The following is a 23,195-nucleotide window of genomic DNA, read 5'->3' as shown; positions in this document are numbered from 1 at the left end:
TAGTCCCGGATTGCAGAAAAAAAAAAAAAAAAAAAAAAAAAATCAAAGAATGCACACGTATGCAAAAGTGGATTTTTGACAATTAATAAATTAAGAGATTTGCACTACTAAGTCGAAGAACATATTTAACATTTTTTAAATGTAGTTTATTGTTATTATTATTTTTCAATTTTTATTTTTAAGTTTTTAGCCGGTTCTTGGGGGTTTCTAGTTATTGGACTGTATGGCTTGCAATTAATATTTCTTTTTGTAATCTTTTATGGTGCTGATGAGAAGTAATAACAGAGAGACAAAGGAAATGATTCAACATTATAGACTGGTTAAGTATTTATTTACAAAGTAAGATTTTGTAATGCTCTTACACCCATTTCAATCTGTGATCAATGCTTTGGAAGAATCTTAAACTGCAAAATAACATGAAAAATCGAACGCATTATAGCATGAATATGTATATCTGAAACTTAATATTAAATACTACACAATTATGAAAGAATCTGATGTAACTTATTTCAGTATTCTTTTTTTTTTTTTGGTTTTTCAAAGCATGCTTTTTATATAAAAGTGATGTATCACAACGAATTATGAAATAAAACTTTTTCTTTCTAAAATCAACTTGCATTTAACAGACTTTAATGTTGCTTCTCCAGCCACTTTTAAAAGAGATGACTGATGTTTGGACAGATGTTTATTTCATATTAAAAATGGCCTACTTTTATATTGAATATGATGTTTGGCTAAACTATGGAGGAAACTAAGCTTATTATAACACATTCGCCATGCTTAACAACAATGTGCTGACAACTATGACTTTACATAACCAACATATTAAAATCATAGTTTGTATCAAAAGATGTTGACTGGAATAGGTGAACATAACAGGTTCGAGGTACTGAGCGACGTTTATTCACAGTTTGGTTCCACTTTAGGAAAAATCACAAGGTAATGAAGTAAAAAATGCCAACACTACAATATCTCGGCATAGTTAACACTTTTGACTGGTAGGATGCATATGTAAATATACATCCATATAGTTTCTTTAGCATAAACTTTCTATCTTTCAATCGTCGTTAAAATCCATTTTTTCACATGTCTTATAATACCCAATGTGAGTTTTAAGTAAATAGTAGTTCATTCAGAATTGGGTCTTGTTGATGGTTTTGATCTGTGATGCTGACCTAAACATCCGTTATTTTGTGATGCTGATAAATCTTCAGCTTCTTCAGACCCACTAACTTCTTCAGGTTCTTCTACCAGATATTGATCACCAAGATCACTCATATTATCGTTGGGAGGTTCGTGTTTAACTAATACATTTCGTGTTTGTTCTCTGTAAAAAAGAAAAATTGAATTGAACAATGCATTTTACAGTTTAAAAATTATCAATTTCTATTTCTTGAACTGATTTCATTATAAAAATCTTTTAAGGGATCTTGTTAAAATTTGATTTGTAATGAAGTGATATAGGTTATACAATAAAGTTTTCATATACATTTCTCAGCATTAAAGCTATAATTATAAAATTTTAATGATATGCTTAATGCATTAAGGAATGTCTCTCATTTGCAACTTTACTTTCGAAATTCCTATTGCAGATAACTCATACCGAGCTATTTTAGTTTGATTGTATGATGCTTTTATACGGCAGTGGGAGTTGAACCTTTATGGTTATCCTACTTAATATTTTCAACAGTAAAAATAAAGATAGCATAAAATTCATTCTACTTCTCTAGCTAAAATAAACTAATTTTAAATTCATAAAATCACAACCATAACAATTTAAATAAAAATGACATTATATATAATAATGTTTAGTATATTATATACGTATATAAGTTTAAGTTTAAAAGACATACGTATTTGACATATCCATTGCGTGGCACATAAGATTTGAAACGAAGTTCTCCGTCTCACTCAAAGCGCATGATGACATCGATCCTGAAGACGTTACCGTATGACAAGCTGTTGAATTCATGTTATCATTCATCGGAGTAATTGTTACGTAGTTTGATAAATTATTGGAATTGTTCTGAAACAAAAATCGTAATTCATTTAATTTTACATAAAATATTAACTTTACACTTATTATTTAAAAATATATGAACAATACAGCAACATTATAATTTAAAGTAATCTGTGAATTCTACTATATAAAGTCTTCAGCTCAACATTATGTGATTTCTTGAGTTATATTTTTATATTGCTGGTTGTGCGTTAGATAATTTGGCGCTCAAGACTTGTTTTGAATCCAGGGCTCTGGTTGGGGGGGGGGGGGGATTGGGCTGTGTGTGTGTGTGTTTCTTTGATCCGCTGTGACGCCTTAAGAATTTACTGTAGAGAATAAATGCTTTTCTTTAAATGTAATATCATAAATTCATACATAAAAGTTCTTAAACACACTAAAAGGCAAAAACCGAAATGAAATTTCAAAGATCAAACAATGATGATAGAGACATCGGAAATAGTATCGAATTTTGTTTATTATTAAGTGTTCCGAAAAACAACTGAAAGAGCTAACAGAAGCAATTTTTCTTTATTTTTTAAATCAAATACTTAAGTTGGCGCAGTATAGCCCTCAAGGGCTCTTGCGCCATAAAAAATCAAATCAACCAACCAACCAACCAAATACTTTAGTTTAGGTTTTGGGAGCGTGGAGGCAGTAGCTCCATTGCACCCTTCCTAGATTCACCATTGTGTAAGAACGCCAGTAGACTGTCCAGTTGTACTATTGGAGGAAGGTGTTTGCTTTTTAAAAATTTCTGCATATCTTTTGTAATGCATTTAATTTAAAGTGAAATTCATGTACGTTGCAGTATTCTATAACGAACTTCCGTTAAGCTACATTTTTAAGGGAAACTTTGCCCTACCCTTTACTTGCATGGAAATTTCTTCTCTGATAACAAGAGAACATTTTTTTTCCAAGGAAATGTTTTGGAAAATTTTCTCGGGTACTTTTAATTTCTAGGACGGAATAATATTAAGTAACCCCTAATTAATCTCGTAAAATCCTTTCTATCAGGTTATCCTTATAATAAGCAGAAGCATTGCCAATGTGATAGCAAGAGGACTAGTTTGGTAAAGGGATCCATAGGGGGAAACTTTTAGAAATGTACTTATACTTTTCGCATGAGAGGGAGCGTTAGTCTCTTACCTCATGACCTTTGAGAACGGTATTGGATTGATTATACAGAATTTTACTTAAGAATCATAGCATATAGACTTTAATGAATTATTTGCAAACAACATCACGAATTTTGAAATTGGTGCTGATTTCTTTTTAAAGCCATTGATGAAATTACTATATGCCGTTATTTTAATATTATGATTTTTTTAAAAAAGTTCCATCTTAATAAAAATATGACAACGTGTGTACATGTACAAATAAAATGAATTAAAAAGTGTTGTAAAACTCTGCAAACAGCTGTTTCGGGGTTATAAAACCAACGATGGAACGCAAAGTGAAACGACCGACGAATGAATGAGAAGTAAGACGAGGACGAGTAAATAGACTAGAAGTGAGCGGAACCGGAAACGTTACGTCAGCAGAAAACAACGAGGACATCCGTACCTAGGGAAAATGTCATAGACAGAAAAAAAATTATTAAAGGAAAGGTTTCTAAACAGTAGGGAATGGGGACGTGCTCGATAAATCTTTCACTAATCAAGTAGAATTTTTTCCGGATGCAGTGGGATTCCCAAAAATCTAAATCGTAAGTGGAAGAACAACCATGGATAATTTGGACATTTTAGAAATTGTTGATAAAACTTCGTATTTTCGAGTTGAAAAATCACATAAAGGTCTCCTTTAAGCTTTGACGTCAAATCACTCTTTATTAACGTACCCGTGAAAGACGAGCTATACTGTCTTAAATAAAGAATGTTAGAACATATCTTTTTTCGAACTGTGAGACTGATGAATCGTTCAATTCGACTCGATCATGCTAGGAACAAAATACTTTTATTTTTGACAACATCTTTTTCCGTATGACCGAGGGTATATCAATGGGCAACCCTTTGAGTCCAATTTTAAGCTATATTACATGCACTTACTTTGAACTTAAATTATTTAGCATTGTACAGTTTGAATTTTATGTATGGTATGTAGATGATATTTTCGTTCTTTGGGACTCGTCTCTCCGTGACCCAGATCATTTGCTATCTGTTTCAAACTCTATTGACAGGCACATCTAATTTACTGTGGAAGTTGAATCTTGCAATCATCTTTCTTCGATGTCTCTATCACTCGTCAAGACAATACTTTTATTACTATTGTTTTCTGCAAACCCTTTGTAGTCACTTTCCCCTCATAAGTTATCTAGCCATCCCCCACCCCCACAACAAAAGTTAGCCTCTTCTAAAACTTTTATTTTTCGGGCGTTGTCCATTCGTTCTAATTCCGTTTTACTTTCCTCAGAGTTGAAGTTTAAAAAAAAAGCATAGCGTTGGGTCGAGGTTTTTCCAATTGATATCATAGATACCATTTACAGGAAACTAAGTAACTCAACTATACTAATAATCGAACGCGTATTCCTAAAAATTGTTTTAACTCTTTCGTTTTACTCTATATGATCGCTAAAATCCTGAAAGTTCAAATTTTCTGCCACATTTTCCCCAATTAATAAACTGAAATTTTCACAACTTAAACACCCTGTTCAAAAATTTGACAGATGGGGGATTTATAGTGTCAGTGTGGATTGGCACACATAGGACGTGCTCTCAAATTCCGTCTAAAAGAACATGAAAATTATGTCAAAAAGCAGGATTTTAAACGTTCCTCCATCGCCCAACATTGTTAGTCCTGCAACCATAATTTCAATTTTTCTTCTGCCGAAATTATCCATGGTTGCTCTTCCACTGACGATTTAGATTTTTGGGAATCTTACTGCATCTGGAAAAATTCTACTTTTTTAGTGAATGATTTGTCGAGAACGTCCTCATTCCCTACTGTTTTGAATCCTTTCCTTTAATATTTTTTTTTTCTGTCTATGAAGTTTTTCCTAAGTACAGATGTCCTTGCTGTTTTCTGCTGATGTAACGTTTCCGGTTCCGGCCACTTCTCGTCTGTTTCATCCTCGTCTTATTTTTCTCGTTCATTTGTCTGTCGTTTGACTTTGCGTTCCATCGTTATTTTATGCAGTGATGAAGGGGGTTTGTTTTATAACCCCGAAACAGCTGTTTGCAGAGTTTTTTTAATTTCTTTGTAATTCCTTTTATTTCTGCATGTATACACGTTGTCATATTTTTACTAATTTCATTGTACAAAGTTTTCGACTACTTCTTTTACAAGTTACATATTGTTTCTGTTCTGTTTTGCTTTTTATAAACTGAAAAAGAAATCAACAATTTCAGTTTGTTTCCTTGATTGGAACGTGTGTGACTCTTTTTAGTACACATACACCTGCACTTCTTTTTGAATTCAATGAAGCAGGGAGGAATCATGACATTAGGTACCCTTAATTTGGAAACTCGTGAGATAAGTGAGAAAAATGTAATACCCCCCCCCCCAGATCTCCACCCCACAATTTTACCCCATAATTTTCCTATGGAAGATAACGCTCCACAGTGCAAGGCAATGGAACAAAAGTTATTTCATTCAAATGTGTTGTATGGTTTTTTGAATAATAGTTAACAATAGTAAGTTAATACTGATTGAAAATAATTAAAAACTATTTAATGGATGTTTTTTTTTTAGAGAGGTCACGTGTCCATGCCCCTTAAAACCTGCCATTAGACGCCGGAGAATCTAAAACTCGTCGGTTACGCACGTATTTAGAGTTCAGAGACTGGCAGTTACACGCGGATAAATTTGAGTCCATTGATTTCTGTCAACAAAATAAGCTGTGGCATAGCTGGACCACGGAGAGATGGCGGATGAATTGGAAGGGCAAATAGACATTTTGTAACAGGTAGGATCAGCGAAAACTAGCAAACAGTGAAGTCTTTACTACTCACCCGATCTCGCTGATCCTACCTATTACAATACTTAGTGTTCTGTTCCCGCTTCAAGTTCATCCGCCATCTTTCTGTGGTCAAGCTAGAGTAGTCAACAAACTGCCAAGAAAACACTCAGCGAAAATAGCTCATTTCCCTTTCATTTGAGCAATCTTACAATGAGGTAAGTTCGAGTTGGGACATGTAAGATACTACCAACTTTGTTGAAATAGTACCTACCTGAGTTGTTGTTGCCAGACTTTCGGCATATTCTTTTGGACACATTGGAGGGCTTTGGTTTTCCAAGCCAAGTGAAAGGGTCCTGTGAATTGTAAATTCACAAGCATTAGTTTCATTTTGATCTAAATCGGCAGGCATTTTTGTGCTTAAAAATGCATTTTTTTTTTGTTTCTAAAGAAAATAAAGCTGATATAATTAGAGATAACCACTCATTAAATGAAAATCGATATGATTTTATGAAGTACCTATTTTTGTTCGATTATCCCATTGCTGATACTAAGATTGATTTTATCTCATTATTTTAATTTTTTTCATTTGCAAGTTGAGGCTAAAAAGTGCCTTTGATTAATTCAGAAACGTTATTTAGATTAAAAATTTATAAGTAATTAGACATAATTGTAATTACTTTGAAAGCGAAAGATTCAAATAAACACAACGTTGTAATAATACCACAAAGAAAATTACCTTATTGCGTTTAATTTTAAAAAGTTTTAACATCGGCATTTGCTCTGATAACAACAAGTATTATTTCTTCTATGTTTTCTCAGCATATTTTTCCTAAATAAAAGATTGGAATATGGAATCTCTTCCATACAGTTACAGATACGTTTTTTTTTTTTTTTTTTTCAATTTTTACTTTTTTGTCTCTACCAAATAAAAGATCATGTCGGTAACGCAAGTTAAAACGCTTAGTAAATTAATATTTCAATCTATTTCTGAATAATAAAAAAGATATTTAATGTCATGAACATAACAATGCGTTTTTATTTTCGAATATTTCATGTGCAATGTGCAGCTATCATATTGCGGGAAATTCGTCATGTCTGTAACAATCAAATGTGTAACATCGAAGTAGAAACCATTTTTATTGAACTGATGCGTGCTTTACGCGATGCTTTTTCGCAATTATTTCTTCGTGTAATGAGTTTGTCTAGTTGATTTTTGTAGTACAAAGATCAGTTTAAATGCATAGCTTTTCCTGTCAAACTATCTCATGTTTCAAAATTACTTTAATTTCTTAAAATATGCTTCAAAAACATTCTCCCCCCCCCAACAGTCCAAATATACAGCCCCCTCTCTTAAAAGGGGGTAAAGGTTCACCTTGAACTTGTTCCTAATTTTTAAAAAAATCTGTTTCTAATGCGTAGTTAGAATACTCTATTAATTTTATTTTCTAAATATCTTTAACAATTGAAAATTCCTATGGTCAAATTGATACTTTTCCTGATATTCGTTCTGAAGTGTTTTGTGATTCTACTGATCTAAGTGAGGATAAAAAGAAAAAAAAAAGTTGAATGAAAAATTTTTTTTTTCCTTGTGGAGAAATTTTGCAGATAATTTCATATAAATTCTGAACTTTTTTTGAATATGATTTCGTGTCTTCACAGGTTTCTCTAATGAAAACGATTAATATGTTCGATAAAAAAATATGAAGCTTTTATAAATTTCTGAAGTTCAAAAAAAAAAAAAAAAAAAACACTGGATGATTTTTTAAGAGAAAAGTAAAGTGTTAACTCTTAAAATTACCGATTCTGAGTTTTTCGTTTCTTTTTAATACATTAACTTTAGTTAGTAAGTTTAATTTTTTTCTCAATTTATCAAGTTCGGAAAAATCAACGAGTTATTGATTTTATTTTTACTTTTCATAAATGAGTTATTAGTATTTGTTTTAAAGAACCTTCATTTGTGGGTTGCACTTACTTAGTTTGAAAGTTATATCTATTGACACTAATAATTTACACTTGACTCATAATTTTCGTACTTTTCTCGAAAAGCTTTGTATGGTAAAATTAAAATTAAAACATTTTAACAAATTATTAATTCAAATAAGGTTTAGACAGTTTAAACTGTTAAAATTACACTTTATTACTTGACGCATGTTAAGAAGCTTGTACTAAGCTGTTAAATAAAATAAGGTCAATAAATAAATAAAATAATGTTATATAAATTGTCTTTACAAACCATTCATTTTACGTCAGTACAAACTATTTCAAAGGCATATATTACAGCAGCATTTCTTTTACATCAAACTTCTCAATATACATTCAGGGATGGTAAGTCCACAATTTCCATCGTAGTTAGTTTGTCGATGCACGGGATACTTGTTAAGTGTTCAAAGACTTGACAATACTTATCCTGACAAACAGTATTTACAATGGAACCATCGGTCACAATCCCAGTAGCCAAATTTTTTTCAGCAGTCTGCGGCGCCGATTAAAACGAGCTGATGTGTGCATCACATGACTTCCTTTTACACCAATTAATGTTATTTCCCCATTGTTGGCAAGTTTAATGTGATTTAATATTTCACTCTCTAAATAACACCAACAGTGGCCAAATTGAAACCAGATTTTAAAAAAAAATCGCCAAATTTGTCGCCAAGTTGGTGACCAAAAGACTGGCGATATATCGCCAAGTATCCGCCAAATTATAACACAACTTGAGTTCGAAATTAACAATGATTTACCCCCAAAAGGGTGCAAAAGACCCCTTCAGAAACACCCGAATGCAACCAAAAGAGGAGGTGCACAACTAGACCCCACTAGGAGCCTACGTACCAAATTTCAACTTTCTGGGACCTACCGTTCTTAAGTTATGCGACGTATATACGTGCATACGCACATACATACGTACAGAGAGACGTCACGAGAAAAATCGTAGTAACTAACTCGGGAATCGTCAAAATGGATATCTCGGGCGTCTATACGTTTTTAAGCTATATGCACGTGTGGTCGGGTCGAAAAAAAAAAAAAAAAAGAAAACTCAACATTCATTCGGGGGTGAGCCAAATGGAAATTAACGTCGATTTTTGACTGAAATTTTTTTCGCGAATACAATACTTCCTTTTTTGTAAAAGGAAGTAATTAACAGTCTGCTAGATAACGGACATTAAAACAGATCGCAAAATCTAAATCACCACCGAGAAATGTTAAAAAATAAGATGTGAATACAAGTACATGCTACCCGTGGTATTATATCCTGGAAAACACGGTACGAATATTCATTAGCTGAAATTTAAGTACTAAGATTTATTTTCTTTCAAAATTTTAAGTTTGTAACCCCCAACCAAGAAATAGTCAGCAAACTTTCTCAAGAACCTGTGACGCTCGTCACAGCGTAGCCATGTTTCCGTTACCGGGATCAAAATCTAGCCTGAGTGCCCAGAGATCTTATTGTAGAAACAACCAACAAGAAATTATCCTGACTTGCGACATCATTTCTCCATCGCAGGAGCAACAGCATATCCCCCAAAAAGCAGCACAATGTTACAGTGAGAAAAATAAACATCAAAATTCTTCGTGAAGGTGCGCCAGTTTTTTCATTTGGAAATTACAGAGTGGTCAGAGAGACGAAATTTGGAAATATCTAACAATACTCATTAATGACTTCGTTTCTCCAACAGCATATCTCCAAAAAGCATCGAGCTCATTGTTGCAGCGAAAAGAATAAACAGTGCACGAAGATTGCTTGCGATAGTGCGCCAGTTTTTATAAACCCAGCTTAAATGACAACCTTGAATATCACTTTCTGTAAATCTTTGGAGTCTTTGTCACTTTGTGGGTCTCTGCCTTTCGCTAAATCGCTGATTAGTATCGGATATAATTTTGTTACGTCTTTCTGTTTTTTTAAATGTTCACTTTTCAAGATGAACTACGTACTTTTAACTTTTCTGACACATCGAGGGAATTGTGACTATAGATTTCATCTTAAATATTTTTCACCTTGATGGGGCGCGTAAATTTTTATATTTAAACAGTTGACAAACAACCATGCTAGAAATTTTTTGACAGTTTTTTTTATTTATGCAGTCACACTTTATTGTTTTATGATTAGACCGATTGTTGCTATGATGATCAGACGAGTTAAGTCTTTGCCTTGCGTAGTACTGAATGGGCTGTATCTTGCAGTAAAGCCCGAGATCGTAGCTTAAGTAGCGACACGTCCGCCATCTTGGGGCTAAACGATGCTTTCCTCTATGTCTTGTACGGTGAAGTAGCGTGTTTTGCTCCTTGAATGTGGTGTTTCTTGATTGTGAATTAACATGGAGTTAATAAGAAACCACAATTAAGAAGCAAAACACGCTACTTCACCATAGCAGACATAGAAGAAATCATTGTTTAGCCCCAAGATGGCGTACGTGTCGCTACTTAAGCTACGATTCAGGGCCGACCTTGCCGTAGAGCTGAACGGATTTTATCACCGAAAAATACTCTTCTATCTCGAAATAGTCAATGTACTACACATAAACTGCCATAGCATCTCGAAATGACGGTAAATGAGTGCTCACAGCCATTTTGAGGCTGTCATTGTTGCTCCTGAAAACCGCTATACAGATGGTTTTGTACATTATAAGAATGCAGCTTACCATGAAACCACACGATAGTGCAATAATGCAAAAAAAAAAAAAAAAAAAAAAATCGAAGTAGCAAGTGAAAGAGCATAGTAAAGCATATTTCTTGATGCATAAACCGTATCCCCGTTACCGAAATTTGAAGTCTTAAAGTTTGCCGAAATTTTAAGAATAGTCGATTTAGCGACTTTCGATGAGTTATGGCAGCCACTTTTCACACGCTTTGCTGAAGGACGTCCTTCTACATGCGTACGCTGAAGTTCTATCGAATCTTTTACTTTTCGCCAATTTGGCGCTTTTCTTTAAAAAAAAATCGGCAAACTCTGAGTCTTGACAACGGAGACACGAGGACAAATAGTTTTTGCGTCCTAAAACGCCTTAATGTGCTCTTTCGATTGCTACCTATGGAAACTTTTTTCACCATTACCTTATTCGTTTGATTCCCTAGGAAGCATGTCGGATGCAAACATAACATTTTCCCTTCAAATTAAAGTGAAATTGAGAAGACTGCGCATCGGAGATAGACTTTCTGAAATCAGATACGTGTTGCGGCATAAAAACGTTTGTGTTTGTTCGTTTGAAACGTTGTTCTTCCCACTGCAACATTGATTGTGTTGCTTTTTGGGGATATGCTCTTGCTTCCGCGATGCAGAGATGATGTCGCAAGCCAGGATAATTTCTGATGAAAAAAAAATATTGGTATTATTATTGTCGAGACTATGAACCTGCCTAATATTTCAATAGCTAAGGAATGTGACTACGCCACTGCGCATTCCTACATACAGAAAATAATTGAAACAGGCGTTTTTCTCTTTTATGTAAAATTGATCTTCACTGGTTATACAGACATAACGACAAAATGTTACACTTGCATGATGATCAGGTGATTAACATTCTGAAAATTTTGAAATAGTAAAACTTTAATGAAATGCAACCGAAAAATTTACAACATTCATGCAATGTTAGTTTTGTTTAATATTTTGTTAATTTGACACTGGGCCGTATAATGCACAGACAAATGTGTATTTTATACGTTTAGTGCAGACATGTGTTCCTTTGATGTGCAAAAGGTGCTCTGAATTACTAATCTACAATCAACTATATTAAAATAGAAATGATGCTGTAAGATATGAACACAATAAAAACACAACATATATGACAAAAACAGCAACATCAATTACTCGCCATGAAGGTACATAAAGTGCAGACAGAAAGAGGAAAAGAGCGAAGAGGAAGAAAGCAAGCTTACTGTGAGACAGGAAAATGCTCGTTCGTTTCCGGAAACTTTCTGGGTCGTCCGCGACTCAAGTGCCGTCTGTTGACAAATTCACAGTCATCTACCATCCAGAACGAGCCAAAGTCATCCTCATACCGCACAAAACACTTATGGAGGGACAGGTTGGTGCGTATTGCATTCTGTGCAGAAAGAATTGGAAGGGCAGAGGAGACGGGGGAACCATTCAGATGTGAAAGGATGCACAGCGATTGGTTCAACATAAATGCAGGAGCAGAGTGTTAAGAAAAAGCAGCCAACACAAAAAGAATGAAGAGAAGAATGAAAGGAAAGAAGAGGGAGAGGATGTGAAAGGAGGAAAAGAGAAAAAAATCGAGTGTTATTGACTGTGCTAGAATGACACACAACATAAACAATAACCACTGTACACACATAGACATACCCAATGCGCTCTTGCAACCTCTGCGGTCTGCGCTTGTAGAATTCTAGTTCGTCCACAGTCCACACTGCACCTTTTATATTCTCTACCCTCATGAAACATTTGTGCAAGCTGAGGTTGTGACGTACTGCATTCTAATAAGAGACATCTTCCTTTACAAAAAGTACTTCACTATGAAATATACTATACGCTTTCAGCATTATGATTTCTGGTTCATCTGTAGTCCGACGTTTCTAACGAAACTTGGGATGGAATCAGTTCGAGTTGGGGTAGTCTTTTTTAATTTTAGCCTTTATGCAGTACAAGAAATGTGCAATGTGCTTTGAAATAAATCATTGATCAAAGGTGCAGTTTTAACCTTGATATATTAACTGACGACGCAATTTTCTTGGTAAATGAGTAATAGCATATTGCTGAAGCACACTTCGAATTTATTGCCTATGCACAACGTCCTTCTTTTCGCGGAAACATTATTGAGTTAACAGTAACATGTTGTACAACGAATAATAGAAAACAATAAACGCAGTAGCTCGCAAAATTTTTGAGACGATATGTTTTTCCGGCCAAACTCTTGTATCAGCAAAAGTTTTTGTTGATGTTAGTAATTTGTAGCTTCTGTTATCTTGTGTGACACAAAACTTAGTATATGTGAAAATTGTTGATTTAAACAATAACCAAAGCGATTCTATAAAGTTGATAGTAGAATAGATAGCGAAATGGGAAGATTGGGCACCGGGAACATTGGGTCCAAAATGCTCGGCGCCCAATGTTCCTGGCGCCCAATATGCCCGGCGCTCAATGTTCCCGGCGGCCAAAATGCTCGGCGCCCAAAGTTCCCGGCGCCCAGTGTTCGAGGCGCCAAAATGCTCGGCGCTCAATTGACGGCGCCCAATCTTCCTAGACCGAATTTTGAGACGATCTGATAAAATTCAATCATTTTAACAGTTCACATGATATTATCATTTACACAAGGGCTCTGCTTTTTTAATGACCACAGGAATTGCATGTAGAAAATGTGAGTTTACCCCCCCCCCACACACACACATTGAAATTTCTATTTCGTTATTTTCTTTCTTTGCGAGCTGTACGCTAACGACTTTCTAATTTCGGTTAATTTGCACTGATATGCAAAACAGCATTACGTAGTCCTATTCCTACTGTGTTCTAGATTCTAAAATATGCAATATTTCCGAAGTAACTCTGCCGTTGACCCAAACAAGAACTTTGTTCAAATACGCGAGGCCCACGTGTACGCGAGGTGATTCTATACCCATCAAATATAGAATCACCGTGAGTAAAGATACCATAAGCCGTTGTCTGAATGCCGATGGGTTGTCTCCATGGGGACCTGCAAAAAAATAAAAAACCTCTCATCTAGGCAAAGAATAGGAAAAATTATTGAAATTCGCTATTTAGCTCGGAACGTGGTTCTTCGGTGCGATGAATCCAGTTCAATTTGGAAGCCGTGACTGACGCTAGGTTCATAGCGCAAAAGGCACAAAATGGATCCCTGGGATCAACTTTCAACAGCGAAGCAGGAAAACAGAACAGTTGTCTTTGCTCTGGTAATTTTATGAATTCCCGAATTATTTTCGATCATGCATGTGTCTCAACTGTTCTAAAGTTGTATTTTGTTCAGCTTTAAAATGAATACTAGTAATTGGTAATTTCTCTAAAAAAATTTGACTACAGAAAAAGTTAAAAGCGAAGAACATATCGTCTTAAAACTAATGCGATCTACTGTACATATGGTATATGAAAATTATATTCATAAGATTGCTTAAAATTCAAAAACTGTATCCATTCTTTTGCGTGATAGAACAAACTCATACCCATATTAAACGCACCTTAACTCCTTGACAGTCATGAAAGAAATAGCACATTCGCAAGAAATCTATTTCTACAGAAGCAATAGGTTCACGGTTGCTTAACTTCCCCTCCCCTCTTCTCGAACTTTATAACTTGTAAATGGCAATTCATTATTGACTTCATTATTGCTTTTTAAAATAAAATTTGAAGAACGTGATGATAATATCATTTCTTAATGGACCGTCAAAGGGTTAATTGGCGTTTAGTAAGCTTCGAGAGTAAGATTTTCTAAATTAAAATCACATGAAAACTAGTAAAAGTACAACTTAATCTCTTATGATAAACATTTCCTATAGTAAGAAAGATTTTGCTCCTTAATTGCATGCATAAAACGCTTCACAATATAAATTCGTGTATTTGGTCAATATTGAATGAAACAATAAGAAAAAACTGAAGATAGTTTATTGTTATAAGTATAGTGTTTCTTTTGTATGCTGTCAAACATTCTAAAAGTTTGGGGGTCTAATAATTGAAGACTGGCACTGGAAATTGTACTTGTACATCGTAAATGTGAGAGTATTTTTACGAAAATGCTTAGACGAAGCATAACAAGTAAACTATTTTGTGAAATTTTGCAGCTTATTTCCTCCATTTTAAGGTTCGTAATGATCAAAAATAGATTTTTCGTCTTCAAATTGTTGTTGATTTGGTTTCCTATAAGTAAGCATGATTGAATTTTTACTATAAAAGGTGAAGAAAGATGTTTCCAAATAGGTATAAAATGGAACTTTACTCAAGACTGAGTAGTTATTTACAAGAAATATCTGTAATGCGTCTTGTAGCTTGGTCAGGTCTAGTAAATGGAATTACAGACAATAACGCGCTGCCCCTACATTTAAAGAAAAAACAAAGTAGTTAAAGGAATATTGATAAAGGCGCATAAGTTACATGCCAATGGTAGTCTAAATAAATTTCTATTGTAGTGCTTTAACTCATATTAAAGGAAGATATAGGCTTGCCTTCCACGTTACGCACATCATGTTAAAGGAAGATATAAGCTTGCCTTCCACGTTACGCACATCAGCAAGTACAAGATTAAAATCGAACGGAGAGCTAGAGTTTAATGAAAGTGAAAGCTATTGTAGTTAGATGAAAAGTGTGCAGTGATTGAAAGTCTATAGGAAAGATTTGAAGTTTACGAGTCCAAAGTTAAATTGAACTTAATATCAATCAAGTGTAAATGTCGTTAGTTGAGCATTAAGTTACAATTGAAAGACGATAATTTGTCAAGGGACAAAAAAGTTAAATTTAGTAATAGAAGTCCTAGCATATTTAATTAACTGTGGAATCCAATAAATATTTGTGACATTAAACAAAAAAGAGTAAGTAGAATTTTGCTTAATAGAATTGCTTAAGAATTGAACATTTGAATGACGTTTCCAATTTTAAATTTTCTCCGAGTAAGTGCAAGTATTGAAATCTTGCAAGTGGTATTGGAGTGTAATAATCTAATTGCCTTTACTAGCCTTTAAAGAATAAGAAATAAAATTGCAATGTTGGGATAATTAATGATTGTTTATAATGATTTCATTAACTTGAGCTAATTGCACGCTCGAAGGTTTCAGTTTTTTTTCCCTTGCGTGTGTGTGTGTGTAGGATTTGTTTGGTTTTTGGTTTATTATTCTTTGAATATTTCAACTTGAAATTCACACATTCTAATACTTTTTAATCATTGTACTTTGTGCGTGTACTAATTAAATGAATAGTAAGCATTTTTTACTGGTTCGTAATTTTAAATATAAGTTTTATGAGACTATTTTAGAATTCGTCTTCTTTTATGTATCTCACAAAAGATAAAGTTGCATATACATATATACAGCTAGTCCCCGTTTAATTGGCAAGACCTCTATTTTCGCAACTGTTTAGTCCTAGATGGATACTTCCAGCTGCAAAAATAGTCGAAATCAGATGCAGAGTTAAGGTATAAAAATTTCGAATCGGAAACAACATAATAATCGAAAAAATACGAAAGCTAACATTTTATATGGTTCACATTGCATTTAAGGAAATAATGTATATTGAAAAATAATAGAAACACAAAAAACTTGAAAAATTTCGACCAAAGTTCAAGGAGATATTCAAGTTCAAAACCAGTAGGGACCATGCAGAAGATGAGATTGGAGCCTATACCCCTTTCAGAGAAATGACATGTTGCCGAAGTAAAAAAAAAAAATCTGTTTTATTGCCTATTTAAAAACTAATGCAAATGTTAACCTATGATGCGTTAAAAATACGCTGCAAAAGTTCGTACAGTTTGAAGAAACGTACTCTATGCACACATAAAATTTTTAACAATTGAATTTTAAATCCCTTGGCAAATTATCGTCTTTCAAAACGGATTATATCCGGTTATATATATATATTTTTTTAAACGGAAAAAAAAAAAAACGTTTTAAGCACAAACACTAATTGAGAGAATTTCGAAATGTTCACAATGTTTTAGTAGAATAACAAATGACTATTGGTATAGTCTAGGAATTTTTCCTCAATTTCATCAGACCTAAATTGCCAATTTCATTTTGGATATATTACTTTTTGGTGTAAAACAGTGGATATCATCACTTTTGCATAAAACACGCATTTTCTTCAGAAATAAACTTTAAAATTGAAGCAAAATATTCAACATTTTTTAGTATAGTTTTTTTTACTCCTCTTTATTCCTTTCTACTTATTATATTCCTTTCATTGAACACTTCAAAAAAAGGAAAAAAAAAAAAGATCTTCGATCCAATTAAGTATGAACAATGAAACCATCGAAGCCGATTCAAATAACAACATTGTAGGAATTAATAGATCACAATTTTTATCACAATTAATGACAATTTTTCCATTAATCACATTTTAATCATTAATTGATCACAATTTAACAGTAATATCTATTGTTTAATATTAATTTAGTAAACACAATTTGAGGTCGCGCTTTCCTAACTGATAACAGACTTGCACAAAGCGCAAGGTGCTGCGATTTCTTAATACGGAAGGGCATCATGCTTGATTGGAAATGCTCAGTCAGTGCCTCGCTCTGCTATTTTATTTGTGAACTACTTTTGAATTAGTAGTGGCAAATTCAAATTTGGATATGCGCCCTTTTGATACGAAAGTGAATGAGTGGGTACCGGCATATAAGGGATAAGTTCTACTTTGCTGTAAAAGACCTGGCGAGAAATAAGGGGATGGATATACACCGTTTAGGTGGAAAATCCAATGTTTAAGCATTTTTTACCAGTAGATGTAAACCATTTCGAGAAGAAAGAAATTCATGGGTCGATAGGGTCTATACTAGAGATTCTGAAAACGAAAAAAACACGGTTTTTTCCAAAAGTGGATATAATCCGTTTTGAAAGTAAATTCCTCAATTGTTAGCCGCTATATTTCCCCCTAAAAGGTGTGATTGACTGCGAGTGTGAAGTCGTGTAAGTCACAAACCGCTGCGTTTCATATCTTGGTGAATATTAGTAGTACTAATGTCAATTTTTTGTGTTCGAATTGTTTTTTCATACTTGTGATTTTCTTAATCCAATGTAGTGTACATGAGTACCAAGTTAGATTTCGTATGTTTTCACTAAATTATTTTCTACTATCAAAATTTTCATATCTTAACTCTACATTGAATTTTGATCATTTTTGCAGTTGGAATTATGCGTATTTTGTACTAACAATTGTAAAAATAGAGATTTTGTAGGTTGCCCGGGCCACGCTGTATATATGATGATATATTAAAAGCTTGTTTTTATTTTATTTTAATAAAAGTCTTTCACCTTTTGAGTAGTGAGAATGGACAATTTTGTACCATAATTCAACAGCTTATTCATGAATAAAATGCCAAGAAAAGCAGTGGTGTTCCCATAGAGTATACTACATATACGCCGTATACTCCCAAACATTTTTCAGGCATACAACGGATACCATCAAGCTTCATATAGTTTCAAATTATAACATATTATGTATATGATCACATACACATATTGTGCGTAATGGATTACTGGGAGTATACCCTCAGAAAAATTGATGGAAGCATCACTGAAGAAAAGTAGTCAGAAATCAAATTTTCACGACTTAAAAATATGAAATTGATAAAGAGTAATTTGAAGCATTTTAAAATAAAATAATTTATTTTTCATTTCTTGAGTGCATGTAATACTCTCTCTTTGTATGTATGCAGAATGACCACAATTAAACGACCCTATTTTCAAGTTGTTTGCAGACGAAACTATTACTCAGAAAGTTAAGAAATTGCGTGTCGAACATAATAAAGGAACGGGACTTTGAGTCGTATTCTTGCATGAATTACATACAAGATATACATTTAAGATAAGTTTAAAATTTGTCTTGCAATAAAACACATTTAACATGACTGCCATCATTTTCAGCTACCGCTTTGAATCGTAAGATAGTGCTCGAAATTTGACAGCAGAGTGTGCTAGGAAACTTCTGTGAACATGACTTTGAGATCAGGTAAAGTTATTGGATTATCACGATTAAAGAGACATTGCAAATACTCCCGAAGCCAAAATTCACATATGTATCGGGAAAGATACATATCACAAAACTGGTGAATTAGAGATTTTACACACAATTTTAGACAAATTATACCATAAGTAGCAATCGTTGTGCTAGGACGGCTTATAAATAAAAATATTGTGAAATCCATGCAATGAACCAGTCGTTTGCTTCATAAAAACGCTCTCTAGTGGCGAAATTTTGAACTATTTCTGTATTCGCTCAAACAAGTTTCCATCCCTCAGTTATGTTCTGTACAAAATTCCTTAACTTTAGGAGAAATAGTTGCGTCTGTATGCAACTTCAAAATAGGATCGTTATGCTATGGTCACCCAATAGTATACCGGGTGTTTTAAAAAATGAGTATATGTTTGAAAAACATAATAAAACACGAAATAATGTACGTAGATAGGTAAAAATTGAATTTCATGGAGTTTCATTGTAACCATGAAAAAAGAAAAAAACGAGCTGATGTGTGCATCACATGACTTCCTTTTACTCCAATTTAATGTCATTTCCCCATTATTCGCTATTTTAATGTGATTCAATATTTATTCTCTAAATATCACCAACAATGGCCAAATTGAAACCAAAAAAAAAAAAAAAAAAAAACTCCGCCAAATTTGTCGCCAAGTTGGCGACAAAACTTGGCGACCAAAAGACTGGCGATATATCGCCAAGTGTCCGACAAATTATAACGCCACTTGAGTTTACATCGAAATTAACAATGATTTCCCCCCAAAAAGGTGCAAAAGACCCCCTTAGGAACATCCGAAAGCAACCAAAAGGGGAGGTGCACAACTAGACCCCACTACGAGTCTATGTACCAAATTTCAACTTTCTAGGACATACCATTTTTGAGTTATGCGAGATACATACGCACATACGCACATGCGCACATACGCACATACACACATACGCACATACATACAGACGTCACGAGAAAAGTCGTTGTAATTACCTCGGTGATGGTCAAAATGGATATTTCGCGTGTCTATACATTCTTAGGCACTTTTCCGCATGTGGTCGAATCGAAAAAAAAACTCAACATTCATTTGGGGGTGAGCAAAATGGAAATTAAGGGCGATTTTTGAGTGAAAATTTTTTCGCGAATACAATACTTCCTTTTTTGTAAAAGGAAGTAAAAATGTTGATACATTGGCGTAGGATGTTATCTTTTAGCATCCCTACTCATGTCGGTCGATCGTGGTTGAATGTTTATTTTGGCTCCAAAGCCAATAATCACACGAAGTAAGATCTAAGGACTTGGGAGACCAAGCAGGACGAAAGTGGCGGCTCAGTACGCGATGTTCACAAAACGATAGCGCAAGAGGTCTTTCACACGTCTAGCAATATGGGGTGGAGCACCATCCTGCATTAAAATCCTGCTCATAAATCTCTTTTTTTTTCAAGGTTACTCTGAAATTCCATGTTCAAGCATGCGTACAATTTTTTCTTATCTACATGCACTATTCCGTGTATTATTAATTTTCAAATGAGTACTCATTTTCTGATCACCTGATGGTATAAACATATTACATACATACAGCGTGTTCTCGTTTAACTTTCAACACCTCGATTTTCACAACCGTTACTCCTAGATGCAATTCTTTCAATTTACTTCCAATTTCCAAAATGGTCAAAATAAGATGCAGAATTAACATATTAAAAGTTTGAGGCGTAAAAAATGTAGTGAAAAAATACAAAATTTAACTTTTTATGTGTACACCATGTCCTCTACATTGCATTAAGGAAAATTACAAATTTTTAAGGGATGATAGTACACATCAGGACAAAAAATATAATAGCAAAAATAAGGGTCCCAAACGTCTTCCGAAGGAGATAAGCGCCATTGAAGTTTAGGGTCCAAAATTTCAAATGATCATAAAAAAAGGGGGAAAAATTGGTCGATTCGTTGGCGATTTTCGCTAAAATTATTCTTTTTATCAGCATTTTCTTTAAATAAATTTTGAAGATGTAGTTTAAAAAATGCCGATAGAGGACGCTTTAGACTTTGGAGTAACGAACAATTCTTTTTTACCGCAATTTTTGAATCTCATTAGGTTTTTTCTAATGCTTGGACTTAAACTTATATTTTCAGCTCAAAATCAGAATCATTGGGCGTGATTAAATCGTTCAAACTGAGCTGTGTTCAGAAGATGAAATACACTCTGTCACAAAAAAATACATTAACCCAGAAGGAAACAAGCGATCTTCACGAAACGTAAAATGGATGTGGCGTATGAAAAGATAAAGAAATGATTACAAATTCAGAACAGAAGATTGTTTTATTAAGCAATTATGACACAATAAAGGTTCAAAAACCGTAAGTTTTATAGCCTCCTCTAGTAGCTATACAAGACGAAACACGGCATGGTATGGAGTGAAATAGGTTACCTATGACCACTGGGACTAAATCGGGATTCATAGTTGAAGATAACATGCCTCCTGTCTGCCACTATCCAACTAACCAAGTGCAGCGAAAATCCAATCTGCGAAAATCCAATACATTGCAATGGAACGCCGCGCCGGTTCGAGATACCTGCGTCTTTCCAGTCTACTCAGGATAGTTTTTCTTGCTACCATCAGTTCCTTGGAAGGTGTTAAACGGCATGGAACTAATGTTAGCGACCTTGTTGATACGGTAGTGGCCGCTCCTATGATGTGTGGTCTTCGCGTTCATTTGTTCCTAGAATGCCCTAACCGACTGCAGGGGAGTGATTCATTTATTTTTACCTACACTAAGCTACTACCATATCGCTCCGACCGAAGTGACTTCAGATAAGCGCGTGCAACCAACCTGCTTCTCTGAGACCTACTGTACATTCCTTTAAAATGTCCAACAATTGTCCGTATATCTGTAAAAGTCCGTCTTAGTGACAATAGCGTCCTTACAACTGGACAGTTTCGTTTGAAGTGCCCTTTGACACAAGCTTTCACACTTTCAATCGTAGCTATTTGCGCATCTTGTATACGCATAGCTCGCTTACCCTTTTGTCACTGGCGACGAAATTTAAATCATCTCTTACTAAACTACATTCCTGCCGAGTTTGTTGGTTGCAGCTCAATTTTTTCTTGATGCGTACATTTTTTTGTGACAAAGTGTATTTCAACCTTTGAAGACAGTTCAGTTTTCGTTACTTAATCACGCTCAATGATTCTGATTTCGAGCTGAAAATTTAAGTTTAAGTCCAAGCTTTAGAAAACATTCAATTCGATTCAAAAATAGTGGTAAAAATAGTTGTTCGTTCCTCCAAAATCTAAAGCGCCCAGTATCGGCATTTTTAAAACTACATCTTCAAAATTTATCTTCAAGAAAATACTGATAAAAAGAATAATTTTAATGAAAACCGCAAACGAATCGACCAATTTTTCCGCTTTCTATGATCATTTGAAATTTTGGACCCTAAATTTTTATGGCACCTATCTCCTTCGGAAGACGTTTGGGACCCTTATTTTTGCTATTACATTGTTTGTCTAGATGTACGAGGTGCGGCTAGGAAAAAACCGAACTAGCACAGGTGAAACAATAAAACGAATGCAATAAGGCTGAAAGTCGCCTGGCCTGTCACGTGACTCTTGCTCCGCCTACTGCTCGAGTTTCATCTGCCTCCTGCACTCAGTCTGCCCGTGGCGTCTGTTCTAAGTAGTTGGCGTTTTGTCTGTGCGTCGGAAAAATGTTGAGTGTACAGAAAGAACAGCGTGTTAACATCAAATTTCTTTTCAAACTTAGAAAATCTGCAAGTGAAACGTTTGTAATGTTGCAACAAGTTTACGGCGATGATTGTTTATCGCGAACACAAGTGTTTGAGTGGTTTAAACGATTTAAAGATGGCCGCGAAGACACAAGTGATGACGCTCGCACTGGCAGACCATTGTTAGCAAAAACTGATGCAAACATTGAAAAAATCGGTAAACTTGTTCGAGAAGATCGCCGTTTAACAATCAGAGCAATGTCTGAGTTGACAGGAATTGACAAGGAAAGTGTTAGGCAGATTCTTCATGAAAGTTTCAACATGAACAAAGTGTGTGCAAAAATGGTTCCAAAGTGTCTCACAATTGAACAGAAGGAACGCCGAAGAATGATTTGTTCTGACATCCTAGAAAACATTGAAAGAGATCCCAACTTTTTACAAAATGTTATTACTTGTGATGAATCGTGGTTTTTTACTTACGATCCCGAAACCAAACGCCAGTCGATGCATTGGAAATCTCCTGATTCTCCACGACAAAAAAAAAGCACGAATGTCAAAATCGAAATTCAAGTCAATGATGATTGTTTTTTTTTTGATGTCAAAGGGATTGTACACATTGATTGGGTACCAGAGGGACAAACAGTGAATCAGCATTACTACATTAGCGTCCTGACTACCCTACGTGAGCGAGTACGGAGAAAACGGAACGATTTGTGGAAAAAAAAGACATGGATCCTGCACCAAGACAATGCCCCAGCTCACAATGCGTTGTCAGTGAAGATGTTTTTAGCCAATCACAACATTCCCATCTTAGACCATCCACCCTACTCACCTGATTTGGCCCCCTGTGATTTTTTTCTTTTCCCTAAAGTCAAGTCAGCTTTGAAAGGAACTAGATTTGAGAGTGTTGAAGCAGTAAAAGAAAAAGCGACGGAAGTA

At 34.5% G+C, this 23,195-nt stretch overlaps 1 protein-coding gene across 6 annotated transcripts in view; it reads right to left on the bottom strand.

The window, feature by feature from the left end:
* Positions 1-283: 283 nt before the first annotated feature.
* The window catches only part of LOC129231548 (forkhead box protein P1-like), a 370,765-nt gene continuing 347,853 nt past the window's right edge, over positions 284-23,195 (bottom strand). For all 6 annotated transcript variants that reach the window (XM_054865895.1, XM_054865897.1, XM_054865898.1 and 3 more), the window contains 4 exons: positions 12,196-12,326; positions 6,169-6,250; positions 1,854-2,026; positions 284-1,327 (listed from right to left, as the gene is read on the bottom strand). In XM_054865895.1, coding sequence (XP_054721870.1) covers positions 1,129-1,327; positions 1,854-2,026; positions 6,169-6,250; positions 12,196-12,326 — 585 coding nt within the window. In that variant the 3' untranslated portion in view covers positions 284-1,128. The remainder of the gene's footprint in view (positions 1,328-1,853; positions 2,027-6,168; positions 6,251-12,195; positions 12,327-23,195) is intronic.

The sequence above is a fragment of the Uloborus diversus genome, chromosome 10, assembly GCF_026930045.1.
Source record: "Uloborus diversus isolate 005 chromosome 10, Udiv.v.3.1, whole genome shotgun sequence".
Classification (NCBI taxonomy): domain Eukaryota; kingdom Metazoa; phylum Arthropoda; class Arachnida; order Araneae; family Uloboridae; genus Uloborus; species Uloborus diversus.
The sequence above is the reverse complement of the archived record's forward strand: the minus strand, read 5'-3'. Positions and strand labels throughout refer to the sequence as shown.